The sequence below is a fragment of the Typopeltis vanoorti genome, chromosome 10 (assembly GCF_054136105.1).
Source record: "Typopeltis vanoorti isolate ZY-2024b chromosome 10, IOZ_Tvanoo_1.0, whole genome shotgun sequence".
Lineage (NCBI taxonomy): Eukaryota > Metazoa > Arthropoda > Arachnida > Uropygi > Thelyphonidae > Typopeltis > Typopeltis vanoorti.
In genome coordinates, this window is record NC_143558.1 from 20,116,609 (window position 1) to 20,136,750 (window position 20,142).

General features: G+C 35.3%; 1 protein-coding gene across 1 annotated transcript in view; it reads left to right on the top strand.

Annotated features, from left to right (window-relative positions):
* The first annotated feature begins 3,017 nt into the window (after positions 1–3,017).
* LOC150102211 (zinc finger FYVE domain-containing protein 26-like) overlaps positions 3,018–20,142 on the top strand; it is a 193,668-nt gene continuing 176,543 nt past the window's right edge. Inside the window, exons 1-2 of the mRNA XM_090399523.1 lie at positions 3,018–3,247; positions 14,557–14,638. Of these exons, the coding sequence (XP_090255649.1) occupies positions 3,018–3,247; positions 14,557–14,638 (312 nt within the window). The remainder of the gene's footprint in view (positions 3,248–14,556; positions 14,639–20,142) is intronic.

Sequence of the window (20,142 nt, forward strand, 5' to 3'; positions counted from 1 at the left end):
TGATGAGCTGATTTAGCTACTTTCGCAATGTGCCCCCTAAACTTCATCTCCCTATCCACCAACACTCCCAAGTCCCTGGCCTCATCAATCTCTTGGAGTACAGTTCCACCAATGTGGTATACTGCTGCTAATCTTTTCACTCCGAAATGCATAACCTTACATTTTGTCACATTAAATTGACATCCATTCTCCTTAGTCCAGAACTCCAATCTATCTAAGTCATCTTGCAAGATTTTGACATCTTCTGCATTCACTATCGCCCTACCCAACTTTGCATCATCAGCGAACAAATGAACTGTCCCACTTAGACCCTTCCCTATATCGTTAATGAACAGATTAAACAGCAGTGGTCCAAGAACAGAACCCTGTGGCACACCACTAGTCACAGGCCGTTTTTTGGACTCTACTCCTGAATAAACTACTCTTTGATATCTCTCCATCAACCACCCATCTATCCATCTCACCAACCCTATATCCATTCCCATATGTTGTAGTTTACGGATTAGAATTCCATGTGGTATCCTGTCAAACGCCTTTGCCAGGTCCAGCAGTATCACTGTAAACCCATTTCCCTTATCCAGTTCAGCCGTCACCTTGTTATAAAACTTGAGCAAGTTACTGAGGCATGATCTACCCTTCACAAAGCCATGCTGTCCTCTGTACAGTATCTCATTTTCATCAATCCATTCCTGTATTTTTCCCTTGACTACTTTCTCCAAGACCTTGACAACGACTCCTGATATGCTGATCGGTCAGTAATTTGCAACCATAGTCTTGGATCCTCCTTTATGCAGTGGAACTATTTTCCCTTCTTTCCACGCCTTCGGGACTAAGCCAGACCTGAGACTCAGATTAAACAACATGGTCAAGGGCATTGATAATTCATTAGCCGCTTCATGCAAGACCCGTGCCGGTATACCATCCAATCCCACAGATGTATTCACATTAAGGTTCTGTAATAGACTATTCACCTCCACTTCATTCATCACAATTCCCATATAAACTAATGGTTCCTTCATTTTTTCAACGTCACCACCTGGATGATATACTTTTGCAAAGTGCGCGCTCAGTAACTCCACTATATCGACTGGTTCAGTGAACTCTTTACCATCATCATTCCTTAAAATCATTTTGCCATGTACAGTTTTTCTCTTGCTTGCAGCATATTGAAAGAACTGTTTGGGATTCTCTTTTGCTTGCATAGCTAGTTTCCTTTCATAATCGGCTTTTGCTGTTTTTACCACACTCGTTACCCTTCTAGCCTGTACTTTATACCGTTCGTGTGCCTGCAGGTCACCCCTTTCTTTAAATTCCCTCCATAGTTGTTTCTTTTTTTGCAGCTCAAGCTTAATGGTGTTATTCATCCATTTAACCCCTCCTTGTTTCACTATTCGGACCTTAGGTATACAATCAGCCATAACCTCTTGTAAATGCTCTTTGATCACTTCCCATGCTCTATCGACGTCCAGCCCTTGCAGTTGTACATGCCATGGCACTGATCCAAGCAATCTCCTAAGCTTGTCATACTTGCCAGCACGGTAATTCCACATATACCCTGTCTTAATCACAAATTTCACACCTTTAGCCACCTCCCAGGTCAAGACCTTATGATCACTCTCACCAATAGGTGGCAACATGGTCATATTCATTACAGTCAAATTCTCAGATACTATTACCAGGTCAAGCACTCTCACACCCCTAGTATTTTCAATTACATGCTGTTTCAGATAGTTATCCCTTAATAATTGAATAAAATCCATTTCCTTCCTCACTTGTGTCCTCTCCTCCTTCCAATCAATGTTACCATAGTTGAAATCCCCCATAATAATTACCCTCCTTCCACTCATTTCATCAATTTGTTTATGCATACCATCTCCACCATCTATTCCATCACCTGGTCTATAGCAGCACCCAACTGTATATTTTATTCTGCCAGTATCAATCTCACACCAAATAGCCTCAAATGAGCTCCTTTCACTATCCTGCAATACTTCAATTCTCCTTGGCTGCAGTTCATCAGCTATCATCAATAACACCCCTCCCCCAATTTTATTCTCTCTGTCCCTCCTAAACATACTATAACCTACACATTCTATCCCACTAACTATATCATCTTCCGTCAGCCATGTTTCACTAATGCCAATAACCTGTGGCCAGGAAGAGCCAATCAAGGCCAAAAATTCTTCCTTCTTGTTCCTAATACTCCTGCCATTAGTATACATGAATTGCAGTGTTCCCTTTGTCCCACCCCTATCTTGATGCGTTATTCTAAATATCCCATTCCCATTTTTTGTCCTTATTGCTGGCTCAGGTACATTATATACATTTTTACACTCAACTGTCTCACTGATGTGTGGATATCCACTTCCCCCCTCCTTGGTAGTTCTAGTTTCCCTGGTTCTGCACATCCATTTTCACTTCATTCAGCAACACTTTTTCCAGTCTCCGCACACCAAGTCCATTCAAATGCAGTCCATCCATCTTGTATAAGTCCTTTCGCCCATCAAACTCATTCCACACGTCCCCAAATTCCACATCACACCGTCCGCATAACCTGCGCATAATATCATTTGCGATTATGGCCCTCCTTCTAAACTCCTCTCTGTCATACCGCGGTAACAGACTCACCATTCTAACTCTGTCACTCTTTTCTTTCGCTACCTTATATATTATTATTATTAATTATTAATGTGGAATTCATGTAAGAATAATGACGATCACAGTAATCGTTTGCAATTATAGTTCACAGTTACACAAGGCAATTAATAACGCTGCATTTTACGTTTTATTATATATATATGTATACTGTATATAGGTGGTATTTATTTATTTTATTTATATCTTTATTGGTTGAAACACTTCAGCGCCACATTTTGAGATTACTTTTGACATGGCGTTTTCTATTCTCAGTTTTAGTTTATGTGTTGTGTTCGCTCGAAATGAAACTGCTGGTTTAATTACGTGATTTGTGTTATTGGTGTAATAATTTTATATTGTAGTAGGTTATACATTTTGTCATGGCGGGCTTTTCAGAAGAAGAAGAAGATATGGAAAACCTGCATAACCCTATTACAACTGGTCAGCTGCTACTACGACAAGTATTCAATCACGTGTACTTGGGACAGTGGGAGTTAGCAAGAGCTTGTGCTTTAACAGCTGCCTCTGCTGATGGCGGATTGACAGCAGAAGAACAAAAAACACTAATTGAAACATTAAAAAGTGTTGCTGCACATCCACAGCAAGCGAGGTAATGCATTCCCTTTCCCCCTCAAGAAACAGGTGTAGTTGATGTTGGTCATATATCTTCAAGTGTGATAAAATTATTAATTTTCCATCTTTTTTAAAACCATGCAGGTTTAAATATCGTGACTATTCTAGCTCATTTGGGTTAAAGGCTCCCGTGAGTAGTATGTTGAGAAATTATAGTTAGGTGGAGGGACCGAGAATAGTTTAATAATTTATGCTTAATAATTAACACCTTCAGAGTTCAGTTGGAAGAACAACTAGACATTTTTCTATTTGATTGGAAAAGACAAGGTCGATTCTTGTCATGACGAGAGGGGAAAGAGGGAAAATCTTTATGGTCTTTATTCCGCGTTTATATGGGCTTTTTTAAATTGTGTTCGAGTTAGCTGATCTCATACGGAGGAAGCAGGATTTTTCTGCTGGAAACTCAGAAACATGAGAACACACGCAATTAACAGACAAACAATACTATTGGTGACAGGTGGTAGAGGTGTTGTGTGCTAATGGTAATAGTGTCATTGTGTGTAGTTGGAGAATTAAGTAGTAGATACACTGAGCTATGTGCAATAGAGTAGATGGCTTCTCATGATGAGCCCCTTGGAGATATCACAGAATAAGAGTAATTATGATAGTTGTTGCTTGGTCCAGTTTCTTAAACTATGCCACATGCTTAAAAAAAAAAGTTAAATCACAAGATGATCTCATAAAGGAAACTGTAGATTTCGTGAAATCTTCAGCATTATTACTTAGTCTCTTGATCAGGGCTTCTCATTTAAATAGAGACCCGAACTGGACTATTGAATCTCTGGCAGGCCATTTGTCAGTCAGTGGCAGAAGTGACAGTCATTCTTTCAGATGAACATTAAAAATTAATATATATATAAAACAAAGTAAAAATTCAACTTAATATTGTCAAATAATATTTGACAATATTAAGTTGAATAATAATATTGTCAAATATTATTTGACAATATTATTATTAAAAAAAGAAATTAATAAAAAAAGTATACATAATTAAATTGCACACCTTGCAGTTTAAAACCATTATTATACAATATTCCAGCAAACGCAGTTACAGTTTGCTAGAACATGGCATCATCATTTGATACAGATAAAAAGGTGTAATTTTCACTTATATGAATAGTTTTATTTAAAAATAGCACCTTGTAAATAACACAGTCAGGAATTTTAAATTAATTTTCCTTTTTTTTTTTTTTATTTTGAAAGAAATTTGTTTGATTTCTTACATTTACATTGAATTCTAAAATCATTAGTAACCACGAAGATATCACCTCTCAGGAAATGACTTATAGAGAAAGGTACTACACTGTTCATTCAGTTTGCATCCAAGCTGAACAACAACTTAGCTGCTGTTGGATTGGTAGTAAATTCAAAATAACTTGTTTGAAAACAAATTCATATTTATTAATCTGCTGATTTTTTTCCCATCAGTTTCAATACTTTTTAGCTATCAATTGATGTGCCAGTTCAAACAACCTGGCCAGCCAACTTTCTACAATTTTCTCCACCACGCAGTTCACCAACTACAATGAACCGCAACTACACCAATGCCATCTACTACCTACCACAACTAGTATTTTCACAGACAATCGCTACCATCCATGCCTACGCTTGGATTTGAACCCACAGCCTTTGGCTGGAGAGCAGATACAATAACCACTCGGCCAACTAGACTGGCAAATAATAATTATTATTACATGACTCCTCCAAAGAGTCCAAGGACTCGTCAAGGGAGGGTCTCTACTCTACAACTCTTTATCTCCACTACTCAATCCAACTATAATGAGCTGCAATTGCCATCATCATCTACACCAATGCCATCTATTACCACCACTAGTATTTTCACAGACAGTCAAAGTCCATGCAGTTAGCCTAGTGGCTGTGTGCTTTGCAACCATATGCCTGGGGAAGGAGTGTCCTAGGTTCGATTCCCGTCGCCGACGTGAGGAGCTTAAGGATCTTCCTTGGTCATAGCCAAGTTAGCCGGTCTTGGCCGTGGACAGCAGGGTTTTTCCCCCAGTTTATCTGGGATTTTTCATCCCACAAGCATGCAAACCAGCCTCGTGAACACACACAGATCTACAGCCACAAATACTTAACCCCATCATGAGGGGGCTCAACTCGCCCCAATAGGGAAAGGAGAGAAAAAGGGAGGAAACTCCATACAAATAAATAAAGACAGTCAAAAACATCCATACCCACGTTGTTGAAAGTTTTTCTACTTGGTTATACTATAAATTAAAATACCAAGAAATTATATACTTGGTTTAATCCTTTATCCAAGTGTAAGAAACAAAGTTTGCGCCTGAAGTATTTTCAGGACTGGGGCAACTCGTGGTAAAGGTGATATGACTTCACTTGTCTTAGTATCCCATAATGCAAAGCACATCTCCTTCAGACACATATAATGCTATGCAGTATGGGAAGGGTCACTACCCAGATTGGTTTCGACCTTTATTGAGGTATTCCAAGTATACGATTTCTTGGTATCTTTAATGTATAGTATAACCAAGTAGAAAAACTTTATAACTATCTATCTCTAATCCAGAGTATTATCCAAAATGTGACTTCTGCATATCATCTCTGGGTAATATGCAGAAGTCACATTCTCTCACTAATGAGACCTCAATAAAGGTTGAAACCAGTCTGGGTAGTGACTCTTCCCATAATGCATAGCATTATAAGTGTCCACAAGGAGATGTGCTTTGCATTATGGGATACTAAGACAAGTGATGTGAAGTCATATACCACCTTTACCACAAGTTGTCCATGTCCTGAAAATACTTCAGGACTGGAGCAACTCATGGTAATGACCCTTCCCATAATGCATAGCATTATACATGTCTGCAAGGAGATGTGCTTTGCATTATGGGATACTAAGACAAGTGATGTGAAGTCATACCACCTTTACCATGAGTTGCCCCAGTCCAGTAAACTTTGTTTGCTTGCACTTGGATAAAGGATTAAACCAAGTATATAATTTCTTGGTAACTTTAATTTATAGTATAACCAAGTGGAAAAACTTCCAACAGTGTTTCTTTTTGATTATTTCAAGTTTAAATGTTTTTCACCCCCTTATTCATGTTCTTAGAATTCTGCATGTATTTAGGCTCTTCACTGTATGAGATCTTTCCGGTTTTGGTATGAGGTAATCCTATGTTTCTATTCTTTTACTGCATACTTTTTTTTTGCTATTTCTCCTTTATGTTTACAAATAATTTTTTCTTCTAGTGATTTTGTATTTATCCATTGTTTATATGTCTTTGATTATTGCTTCAGTGTTCTTCTCATATTTTTTTGAAAGTTTTTTTTCACTTGTTTATATTATACATTAAAGACGTCAAGAAATTATATTCTTGGTTTCTTCCTTTATCCAAGTGTAAGCAAACAAAGTTTGTGCATGAAGTATCTTCACAGCAGGTCTACTTGTATATAGAGGCTAATGACGTCACATCTATTACCTTAGTATCCCATAATGCAGAAGTCATTAAGTTGAAGTAATGCAGAAGTCTCATACACAAGTACTAAAAAGATGTATCACCTTATTATTAAAATACTCTGGATCAGAGATAGATGTTGATAGTTTTTTCACTTGTTTAGACTATAAATTAAAGATGCCAAGAAATTGTATTCTTGGTTCAATCCTTTATCCAAATGTAAGCAAATTTTGCACATGAAGTATCTTCATGACTGGGCTTCTTGTATATAGAGGCTAATGATTTCACGTCAGCAGACTTAGTACCTTTCCATGATGATCTATTATCAATGACTCTCTGCATTAGGTCTCATCCCAATAAGTAATTTTCCAGGCTCCAGATGGCAAATCCATTCAAGTACAGGCTGTCCCTCTTACACAAATCTTTTCTGCCATCAAATGCACTCCACACATCTAAAAACTCCTGTTTCTTCTACACAGCTTGTGCATTGAATCATTTGCTACCATTCTCCTCTTTAACATAGTACTGTTGTTTCTGGGTAGCAAGACCTTTCACATACTATATTTGTCACTACTGTAATTGTTAATTCCAATAAGAATTGCCACCTCTTTTATTTATTTTTTATTTTTTTTTCTGTTATATTTGTTGTATCTTTAGTTTTTGCCCCTGGGAAAATAGAAGCAGTTGTCCCTTGGCAAATGCAAATTTTATGATTGAATCACTGTAGAATATCATCTCTATTTTCTTAAATTTTAATAGACTACTATTGTTACAATTACCAAGTTCAGTGCTTTTATGCCTCTTGTTCTTATTCTCTTATCTTGTCTTCTTGTCTAAGTTTCATTAAATGTTTTTCCACTTTTTTCAATTCTATCATTAGTTTTTTAATAATTTGTTTTAATCCGAATATTTCCATTGTCAGATTATTCTCGGTTATATTATCATCATCACTGCAGCAACGTTTGTGCTCATTGGGACAAAAGTTCCTAGTGGTAACAACCTTGTGCTTTAGACACTGCTCTGTTGTGGCGAGTTTTCTGTGCCAGTCTTGACTATTTCTTTAATTATGTTATTAAAGGCACTAGTAAAGTAAATGCACTAAAAACTGTAATAATATGCTAAAGATATACCAATTAATTTAAGAATATACTCAATAATTCAACAAATCTCACAGATATAACAAATTACCATCTGGATTTTTCTTATACTTAGATGTGCTATGTGCTTGGCCTTGTTGGGATAACTTTCTCTTTTCCCTCCCAAGTGTATGTTCCAACATACACTCAAAAGGTCTGATTCTAAAGTGTTCATTTTCAATTTTTTTCTAGATGCATAACCATGCTTGGTGCCATTCATATTTTCATGACATTTGTATACTATACCCATAAGAAATCTTGAAACACACCCAAACTCAACATCACCAGAGATCAAGGTCAGTACTATCAGTAAAATAAGTTCAAGATCAGTAAAATAAGAGCCTGAATGACAAAGAAATGGAACTAGCAGAAGAATTAGATAAGTAACAGATCTATATAATAGGGGTGACCGAAAAATAAAAAAGACAAAAACTGGTGAAATCTTTTTTAAGAAATAGATACAAAATGTTATATTCGGGCAATAGTAATCAGAGAAAAGGAGTAGCTATAGTATTCAACACTAAATACAAGGCAATTTCAAGTAGAGTGATGTGGGCAAACATCAGAATAGAATGGGGAACTGACAATGAGACTTATTTGTGCCTATGGTCCCACAGAAGATTCTACTAAGGTAGAAGTGGAGGAATTTTTTGAGGCTTTAGAAAAAGCATCTGACACAATGAAAAAAGAAAAGTTGGTCCTTTTTGGAGATGTAAATAGCACAGTAGGAAATGGTTATCAGATATACAGAAATATTTTCGAAAAATTTGGAGAAAAGAGCAAAGCTAATACCGTATATTCAGGCATATAAGTCAACTTTTCAGCATTGAAAAAAAAGTATTAAATTTTTTAGGTCGACTTATACGCTGGTTCAAATGATTGCTTTCCAAGAAAAAACTACTACATATCATACTCTGTTAAATTTATTAGCAATATACAAAAAGGGTAAATAAGTAAAAATATTTCAACTTATATCAAATTTATTTACAGAAAAAGTTATTTACATGTTATATAATTATTTATTTACAAAAGAAAATAGGTAGGTAACTACATAATTAAAATTTAATTTTCACTGTCTGAATGTATGAAAAGTTCATTATACTCTGGTTCTGTAATTTCTTCTGGTATATCGTCATGTAAATTGTATTCATTTTCTCCATCAGATTTAGCATCAATTTTGTCATCATTGTAAACAAAATCATCTTCCGAGCCATCTAATTTGTTATAGCACATTTTTTAAAAGATTTTATTATTATATCTGGTTTTATTTCATCCCATGCTTTCACTACCCATTCACACATAGTTAACAAAGACGCATGTCGCATTTGTCCTCCTTTTGTGTAACTTTTTCTCTCCTTCTTGCATCCACACATTCCACTGTTTTCCTAAACTGTCTTTAAATGGCTTGTCTATACAAAGATCACGGTTGCACTAGTGAAGTTAACCCACTTGGAATCACTGCCATATTGGTATTCTTCTTTCTTAAAGATTTTGCTCTCCGTTAAATGGGATTTGAACATGTCCACTAAAAGACTGTTTGGATTTTTTAATGCACCTTGTCGTGTATTCCAAATATTTTTTATCCATAGCTTAACTCTTGCTTCGTCCATCCAACCATTCTCATGAACATGGACACAAACGTTTCTTGGAATTTTGATCTTTGGCATTGTTTTTCTTTTAAAAATTATAAGTTTTCATTTAGTACCATCAGCCATACAAGCAAATTCTACTGTTCTATTCCTGATCATATCAAACATAACTGGAGTTTCATCCATATTTCTGATTTGAGACAATAATTTTTTTGCTTTCTTTTAGCAATTATAAATCTTTGAAAACTTAATAACTTATCATCCAAATCCTTTGACAGCTTCTGTGCTGCACTAAATTAGTCAAAGCATTAAATATTTCCTTCCCATAAACCAGCTACACCAACTCACTGTGGCTTTGAAGTTTCCGCTGTCCTTTTTATTTGCTTTGCCCCACTTCAAAGCAAATAAACGAATATTATTTTTCATTATAATGAGTATATTTTAGCGATTTTCTCGAACCCAATCCACAACATTATTTTCCAGAATAGGCCACTTACAAATTCCTTCCTGTATGCACACTTATGATTTGGCATTTTCATTATCAAAGTTTCATTTTTTCTCCAATCGCGAACTAGTTTTTCGTTTACTCAGAACTGACGTGCAGCAACACAGTATTTTCTTTTGCAAATTTAATCACTTTGCACTTAAAACTCACTTCATATTTAATTTTTTTAAAAGGAGCCATTGCACTATTGGTCATACAAAATAAAATTTCTTTTGTCAACTAGGTATTTTATATCTTTTGCTAAAACAAAGAATGGAAGGACTAAAAAGGCAGTTATGATCATAGTGGTCATAACATGACACCTGTATAAAAATTTTACTTAAAAACTCATAATTTTTATTTTTAAAGAAATTTTTCGAGTCGACTTATACGACGAGTATACTATAAAAACTCAAATAAACTCAAATAATTCCAATATTGATTTATACGGCAGGTTGACTTGTACGCCAGAATATATGGTAATAATGGCAGATACCTGTTGGATTTCTGCTCAGGACATGGATTAGTTATTACTAACACAATGTTCCAACATAAAAATTTGCACAAATTCACAGAGAGAAGAGGCAAGGAATAAGAAAAGTCTCATTGACTATGTTATTGCCGATAGTGATGTTTTCTCTGTGATGCAGGACACTAGAATGTAGAGAAGATTTGAAATTGGAAGTGATCACCATTTAGTCTCGAGCAGGATAAAATTGAATTTCGTATTGAAAAGAATAACATGTAAGAAAGTTCTCAAGTGAATAAAAGTTGAGCAGATCTCAGATGTGAACTATAGACTAAAATACACAAACATTATTCAATATTTGTTTTATTATTCAATATTTTTTTAATTCAATATATTCAATATTTCAATATTCCAAACCTTGGAGATTCAGTGGCAGGTCCTGAAGAAAACATTGATTGATTCAGCCAGAGAGTCATGTGATGAGGTTTTAAATATAAATTAAAGATACCAAGAAATTATATACTTGGTTTAGTCCTTTATCTAGGTATAAGCAAATGAAGTTTGCCTGAAGTATTTTCAGCACTGGGGCAACTTTGCTTTTCAAACTTTGTGTACACTTGGATAAAGGATTAAACCAAGTATATAATTCCTGGTATCTGTAATTTATAGTATAACCAAGTGGAAAAATTTCCAACAACTATTGCTGATCCAGAGTATTTTAATAATAAAAAGTGCACCTTTTGGCTACTCATATATGAAAATATGACTTCTGCATTGCTTTAATCATGGTATCACTTCCCTATTCCCTATATTTTCTCTTTTCTACAATCCTTAGCATCCAAGTTTTTCCTAAAGAAGTCTACACATCCCACCGATTTGGTTCAGCAAGCTGCAGCATACGAGGCAACGGACATATTCAAATATAGATGACCAAAAGCTATATTAGCCTCCTATAGCGATGCATAATCTCCACACCCATTCAGGGTGAGCAAACTGCTCATAAATTTTACCCTCACTGTAACCACAACAGATTGCAGGGAATATGAAAAGCATCTTGCTTCACCCCTAAAGACATAAATGTCAATTGTCATAGTATCACCTCTTGGTCTGGCTCCTACTTGATGAGACTTGAAGAAATGTTTCAAAACAGTACTGGTAGTTGAGAACTAGGGACCATCCTTGGAAACTGAACAAGAGTGTAGTTAGTAGATGTGTCAAGACTAGATTTTTTTGCTTGGAGAATGATGAATGAGTGGAATAAGTTTCTGTGACTGTGAATGAGTTCAAAGCAAAGTATGATAGATATTGCATGAATGTTGGATAGTGCTTGGCATTGTTTAGGGCCTCCATCATGAGTCTAAGGACTCCATGGCCCATTATTAAAGTAGCCCATTATAAGAATTTTAGTTTTTGGGTTTCTCTTTTCCTAAGTGAATTTATGGCAATCTTTACACTTGAAAGAAAAAGTAATCATTAAGTTTTTATATGTGGAGAGATCTCTTCCATTTCTACTGCATGTAGTTTAACCATTTGTTCCTAAATTTGTACCAAATGGACCATTCCCTGTTCTTGGTATTGTTCCCTGCCATTGAAATATCCATTATTAATAGTCATTTGGATTTATTTTATTATTATTGTAAATCTGAATGAAAACTATTATAATCATCCTCTCTTCCTTCCTGTGGGACATGAATACTAATAATAGTCGCTAAGCCACAACTTGTTTGTAATCTTAAGTCTAGAAGTCTCTTGCTCCAGTATTTATGTGTGATATTTTTTTAAATAGATTTATGAATAAAGATCATTACTTCTGCTTTTGATCTTTCATCTTTTTGGATTCTACTGTAGATATAAATATTATCTGCATCATCTGAACCTTTGTTTTTTTCTTTGTTTCTGCTATTACTGCTAATTTGATCTTTGTTTCTGCTATTACTGCTAATTTGATCTTTGTTTCTGCTATTACTGCTAATTTGATCTTTGTTTCTGCTATTACTGCTAATTTGATATTTCTTTCTACTAGAATTTTGTCTAGATCTTGATATTTTTGATAAATAATTCTGACATTCCAAGTAGCATCATTCCAGATCATCATCATCCATTATCGATCCACTGCTGGATGAAGGCCTTTCCAAGATTACTCCAACACTCTCTGTCCATGGCTCTCCTTTTCCATGTCACTCCTGCAAATGTGATATCATTAATCTACAGTGATTTAGGTCAGCGTCGTGATCGTTTTTCCTCTCGTGGAATCCAGTCCAGTATTCTTTTGTTCATCGCTGATCTTGTCTTCGGGCTCATTGCCACTTCAGATGTTTCAATCTTCCTATGATGTCAGAGACTTTGGTTTGATTTCTTATCCATGTATTCCTTTTGTGATCCAATCTTGTGATACCAAGTGTACTTCTTTCCATACTAAATTGTGTTGTTCTTAATCATTCCAGATATTCTTGTTTATTTTCATTCCTTTTCCATTTGTCAGCAGAACATCTATTAACCTGTTCAAATTGTTATCCAGGCTGAAAGTTTCTTCTATCCTGAGAATAGAATTAGAAAAAAAAATTCAGTTAGGTTGGTTGTCAGCCATAAAAAAAAGGTGATCAAAAATGCTACACAGTGTACAATACAAAACATACTAGAATAATAAACAAAATTAACAAATTAGACAACAATAATAAATATTGTTGACATTATCAATGATGTGGATTGCAGGGGGATATTCAGTTGTTTGCTGATGATGCGAAGCTGGGAAGGGTTATTAGTAATAGTGCAGATGTGGTAGCCTTGCAAGAGGATTTGAATAAGCTAGACAGGTGGACAAATGAATGGGGGATGTCGGTTTAATGCAGCAAAATGTAAGGGCTTGAGGTTTGGGACACATCGATGAGACACTGCATACTCTATGGGAGGAGCTATACTGGAGGAAGTAGGGGAGACGAGATCTGGGGTTGATGATTGATAGAAACCTGAAATTTAGGGGACATATTGCAAAGGTGGTGAAGGTTAACACAGAGGGTTGCTGCAATAATGAGAAGGACACTGACCTGCAGAGATAAAAGGGTTATCATTCTGTTGTATAAGACTCTGATCAGACCACACTTGGACTATTGTTCTCAGATTTGGTCCCCAGGATTTGAAGGAGGATAAATTAACTGTGGAAAGGGTACAAAGGCAGATAACAAAGATGGTGTCAGGACTATACAATGTTAGTTATGCGGATCGGCTAAGGGAGTGTGGACTGCAGAATTTGTTGGATAGGAGGAGGAGAGGTGATATGATTGAGACTTTTAAACTGTTGAGGTGGTTACAGGGTTGACACTGGGGAGTTCTTTCGCTTGGTTGAACAGCAGGAAGGAGTGATGACAAGGAGCCATCCCTGGAAGTTACGAAAGGAAACTGTGAGCAAGGAGGGTAGTAGTTGAACCATGGAATGCATTGCCTGATAGAGTGGTGAGAGTGAGAATGGTCAATGAGTTTAAGGAGTGGTATGATAGACTTTGTATTTCTTAGGAAGGACCTCCCATGCTGAGTCTTTTGACTCCATGGAGGCCTGAATAATAATAATAAAATATGAAGTAAATGCACAGGAGCAAATATCCATAACATCACATCCTTATAAAATGAAGAAATAGTAATGTAGCAAATGCTTCAAATGTTTTATGCTTAGACAGGTGAAAAGCAGAAAAGGATGCCAAGTTTTTTGGAAGCTGGTGCGATATAAGTAATATGATTGTGCCAGGAAAGGTTTGAAGTAAGAGTCAGTCCGAGAAGACAGATTTCGTCTTGGCTGTTGATAGTGTGTATCATATTGCCTTTTATTTCAGGAAATTAAATTTACTATAGAAGTACTATACTTATAAAATTCTGTTAATTTATATTATTAAAGAATTTTATCAGTTGCATCACCAAGGGGGTTGGTTTTGCAGGGTTTTCAGACTAGTTTAGCCAGTACTGCTTGAAATAAATGATAAACGTATTAATAAAAACAAATGCTGTTTATAAACTGAATATATCCCAGAACCATGCAACTTTAATGTGCTCATGATCATTTTCTGTGTTTTTACTGATTTAAAATTATTTGAAAAAGAAGCAGTACTTAAAATATATCTTAAAATTGTAATATAAGAAATTCCTAACAAATAAAAAGGAAAAAAAAATCTGCTATATCTTATAGGTTATGCTGTCCACCTCTTCCATCACCTAATCATTTGAGTTGGTTGTGTGCCCAACTGCTTGAAGAAATATCTAATGAACAGGTATGAAATTTTGATTTTGTTTATTAGATGCATTTTGTAAAATGTATAAGCACCTTAGATTTATTTTGTCTGTCCATATAATATTACTCATGTTATTGCAACTGTGAATAGACAGAGTTCATTGTTATGCTTATTAAATTTTGTCAAACCGTCTTTTTTTTTTTTTTTCCTTTTGTTTTTCCCACTTAGACTATTTTCAGGGGCAGAACCTTTCAGAATTGTATATACTAGTAGTATCTTCACTTATACACTCGTAATAGAAAAGACCTCCTAATATTTGTTAGTAGTTGGAAGGGGGCCAATCATTCGATGCTATTGGCCCACTCTCCCTCGATGAGTCTTTGGACTCCCTGGAGGTGTCAAATAATAATAATAATATTAAAAAGCATAAATTGCAGAATAATTCTAATGAGGGTAGTCTGAAAAGTTCTCGGCATAACAATGAAAAAAACAAATTTATAATTTCAAAATATTTTTATTTTTCAACATAATCTCCCTTAAGACTAATAGATTTATTCCAGCAATGCTCCAGCGCCATTATCCCATCCCTTTAGTGGTTCTCACTGTGATCTGCAAAATACCCCTCTACAGCTGCAATCACCTCTTGATTGCAGCTGTAGGGCTACCTTACCCTCAATAAATTTGGTTGTATGAAACTGCCTCCAATTTAGGAATCTTTCATCCTCTGTACTTCAGCCCGGCAACCAAGGATGCCCAATTTAGCCCAGGGGCACTGTTTAGACTTTAGGCCTGCTCTAAGTTGACATATTTCATCTTCACTATTTAGTATAGTGCTTGCATGCATGTAGCTTATTATATTTTGTTCCTTGACAATGGCCATTTGACTTTTCCAAAATATTGGAAGTATTAAGTTCATTTTAGTTAATATTAGTCTACATTGTAATTTCCTTAAAAAAAATAGTTATTATACTGAGAGAGAGATCACTTTGTATTTTCAGGATAATTGTCTTCTTGAGTTGATTTAAATGTTCATTAACAGTTTGCATTGTTAACTCTAACAGTGCTGCTGTCACATTAGAGAAATATTAAGCATAAAATCTTCCAGTTTAAGCATGATTTAGTTTTTAAAAACCATGCTTTTATAACAAGATGGGTTATACATTAATTGTGAAGAGATTCAAAATTATAGGAGAAGATAGAGAAAGCAAGGGTGGTTGTGGCATTGAGAAGTAAGACCCTTCTGTTTTATCCTGACCTCTTTCCATAAACCTCTTCTCTTTCATTTCTTCTTGCTGTCCATTTAAACCTCTTTCTAAAATTTCTTTTCTGTAATGTATAATCCATCTTGTTTTCCCAGTATTTAGTTTTGCCTGCCAGCATCATGAACCACTGAATCAGTCTTTAAGAGTGGTTTAAAGTAGTGTTTAACTTGTTACTCTTGAGATAGTAGCTACTACTAACTTTAAATATAGTGTAAAATATGTTAACTACTCCCCCCTCCCCCTTCCAAAAGGGATTTACCTGACTTTTGCATATGTTCTCAGGCTATGTTTATATGTACATACATACATACATATGTTTGCCTGTTTTGTGGGAACTCGAGCCATGTCCTGTTTTCAGCAAATTTGAATGAGGAGGGCCTCCCATATCCAGTACTCTGGGAAAAGTCTAACAATCTTTACCGTTGTTATAATGAGATAGAAAAAAAAAATTTTGAATTCAAAAGAAATAATCCTAAACCCTGTTCATATCAATAGTAATTTAAGCTACAACTTATCAGACTGCCACAGCTCTGCCATTCAGTATTGGTGTGCATGAGATCGTGGCTGCATGCATGTGCCTAATAATACAGTTGGAGATTGTTCTTCTTTATAAACTCATCTAGGCTAGCCTCTATAGTATTTTTTGCTGTGTTTTTAATACTATTCAGATCCAATCCCTCTACAGTTTCTTACTGGAATTATGTTTTTTAGCACCTGAAGAAGCTATGTAAGACGAAACTAGTTGTGCAATTAAAACCTTTTATGTTAATCTCGGTATTTAGTCATTCAATAGTTTTAACATGTTCCCAAACCGAGTAAATCTTCCTATTAACATAAATATATATGTGATAATCGGCTTTTACTCGGTTGTTGTGATACATTTTAAAAACGTAGATTTAATGACTAAAAACCGAGATAACTTATAAAGATTTTAATAAGAATAATACGACTAGTTTCGGCTTATAACAGCCTTCCTCAGGTATTTTTAAAGGAAAAGAATAGTAATAAACATTGACGTATCTAAACAAACTGAAAATTACAGGTAAAAATTGCCACACATAATTGATACATAAAAAATGTATTTTTTCAAGTTGTTCTGATATATTATTATTATTATTATTATTTGAATTTACTCGGTTTGTTATCATATTTGTTAAATTTTGATGACTAGATAGTGAGGATTTAAAATCAGAACTTTAATAGAACACAACTAGTTTCACCGGAAATCCAACTTCGTCAGGCATCACAGCATAAAAATATGTAAAACGGAAAGACCATAAAAGCATTGCATTTCCAATATAATGGAACATGACAATTAACCGTAATAAAAGTTTAACTTGGAGACTGAGTTATAGTAGAAACATCACGTACATGCATGCGTGTGAATTTGCATGTGTGCCAATGTTGAATGGCAGAACTATGCGAGTCTGGCATACTGTAACTTAGATTGCTATTCATGTGAGAGGCATCAAGAACTATTTCTTTCGATTCCAGTATTCGTCTCTCGAGTTTGTTGTAACAATTGTGCACGTTGGTTGTTAAATTCCAATCTATTTGATGTTGGAGGCCTTCAACGTTGGTGTTTGCAGAAAACAATGTATGGCTTGACAAGGCACTGGCCCGAATTCTGTTGCAAGAAATGTCTTACCAGTGTTCTTCTAAGCAGAGAAGGATGCAATGCTTTTATGGTCTTTTTTACATATTTTTATGCTGTGACGCCTGACGTAGTCGGCTTTCTGACGAAACTAATCGTGTTCTATTAAAGTTCTGATTTTAAATCCTCAGCGTCTAGTCATTAAAATTTAACAAATACGATAACAAACTGAGTAAATCAGCATTCGAATAATAATAATACTTATATTCCTGATGAAGAGGATACCCAACATCTTATCCAAGTGTATGTAAATACCCTCAAGAGTATTGGACTTTTCATCAACTGTCTGATTTTTTTAAAATGTTGCAAGTCCCACTCCATTATTCCTAGGTTTATTCAATTCAAAGAGAACATTAAAACAGAATGGGCAGCACACAGAATTTACTGCAAAGCTAAATCAGAACTCCTTTTTGAAAGGATCTGCGATACTAAATGTAGTTTGGCATCCTTGTTTTCCAAAAAATATTCGCTAGAAAGTCGATTAGAAGTCTCCTTTACAATGTCACCTGGAACAACACTAAACAGATTAGCAATCTTTTGACAAATAGAGCACAAAACATTAAGAAAGCAAAACTTATTAAAAAATTTGATTCTCTTGAACGTCTTTAGGAACAATCCTCTTTTACCAATCGTTCTCTGAGTCATAACAAACTAGTGATTAATAAATCTTCCCATAACCTCACAGCCACAGAAGAAAATGTCCTTTCTAGAGGCCTGAATTTTGTTCTTTCTCCTAGATCTATTCCAAAAGAATTCTTCCTCACAAAAATCAAAGGCTGCTCTCTACTTCCACCCCAAGATGTGAATTTACTTTGCATGCAATCCATTTTTGCAATTAATAGTGCCAAACCTCCTGCTGACAACATTCTCCCTTGTGAATGACAAGCCCTAAAACAACTTAAAAACAATCAAGACATCATAATCCTCCCAGCTGACAAAGGAAATGCTACAGTTATTCTTAATAAAACAGATTACTGGCACAAAATCTTGGAGTTATTAGACTTGGACACTTACTCTCAGTTTGATAGAGATCCCACTAGGGATCTTCACAACCGCACTAATAATCTTCTGAGAATTACAGAATTACAAAGAAATATCCGCCTTTCTCTCCGTTCACTTCATCCACTTATTCCCCAACTGTATGGTCTTCTGAAGATACACAAGGAGGATACTCCTTTAAGACCTATAGTCGCAGCTATTGACTCACCTACATACAACTTGTCGAAGTATCTCGCTTCTTCGTTGAAATCCTCACAGGTAAATCTTCTTTCATTAAAAATTCGACAGACTTTGTATCTATGATGAAAGACATCGAATTTAACAACTCTGATATTATGACCAGTTTCGATGTTGTATCTCTCTTTACTAATGTACCCACCCAGGATGTTCTCACTCTGTTAAAAAAAAAAACAAGGATTCAAAAAGATCTTTGCATTAGTATCTCACTGTGTTAATTTGAGCTATTTTAAATTTGAAAGCATGATTTACAAACAAAATACCGAATTATCCATGGGTAGTCCATTATCTCTGGTGCTGGTGAACATATTTCTTGATTTCAAAGAAAAGGCTATTTCTTCTGCTTCGTTGAAACCAAAGATATGGCTACATTATATAGATGATGTTTTCCTGATCTGGGAACATGGCTTGAGACAACCTGCAAATATTCCTTAATCACCTAAATGCCATACATCCAATTCACCTCAGAGTTAGGAGTGGACAGTTCTCTTCTTTTTTTAGATATTAAATTAACCAGGACACCTGAAAAAATTGAATTAGCAATCTTTAGAAAACCTGTGCATACTGACAGGTACCTATATGTGGACTCTCACCACTATCCCCCACAGAAATTTGGCATCATCTCTATTCTTGCCCATCGAGCCAGATCCTTATTATTAGACAAACCAAACTTAAAAATGACACCTCCAAAGCACTTTCAAACAAAATGGATACTCTAAGAAAAATATAAACAGACTTCTTTTTCACCATCAACCACCAAATGATGATACAACTAATTTCAAAGCCTAAATCTCCTTACCTTATATTAGTTCTCTCTCCCCAAAACTGACAAAAATCTAAAAGAAATTAAATATCAAGACCTTTTTCACTACTTTACCCAAGCTCTGGTCTATTTTAAGCCTTCCGAAAGAGAAACACCACAATCTTCAGTTTCCTGGTGTCTACAAAATTGTTTGTGATTGCAGTAAACCGTATTATGGTCAGACTGAAAAATCAATCCTCCTCCACTTAGAACACCGGAGAGACATTTCTTACAACACAATTTGGGCCAGTGCTTTTCAAGCCATATATATTATTTTCTGAAAACACCAATGTTGAAAACCTCTAACATCAAATAGATTGGAATTTAATAACCAACGTGCACAAATGTTATGACGAACTCAAGAAACGAATACTGGAATCGAAAGAAATAGTTCTTGATGCCTCCCATGTGAATAGCAATCTAAGTTACAGTTTGCCAGACTCGCATAGTTCTGCCATTCAATATTGGTGCACACACGAATTCACACCCATGCACACATGTACGTGATGTTTCAACTAGAACTCAGTCTCCAAGTTAAACTTTTATTACAGTTAATTGTCCATGTTCCATTATATTGGAAATGCCCAAT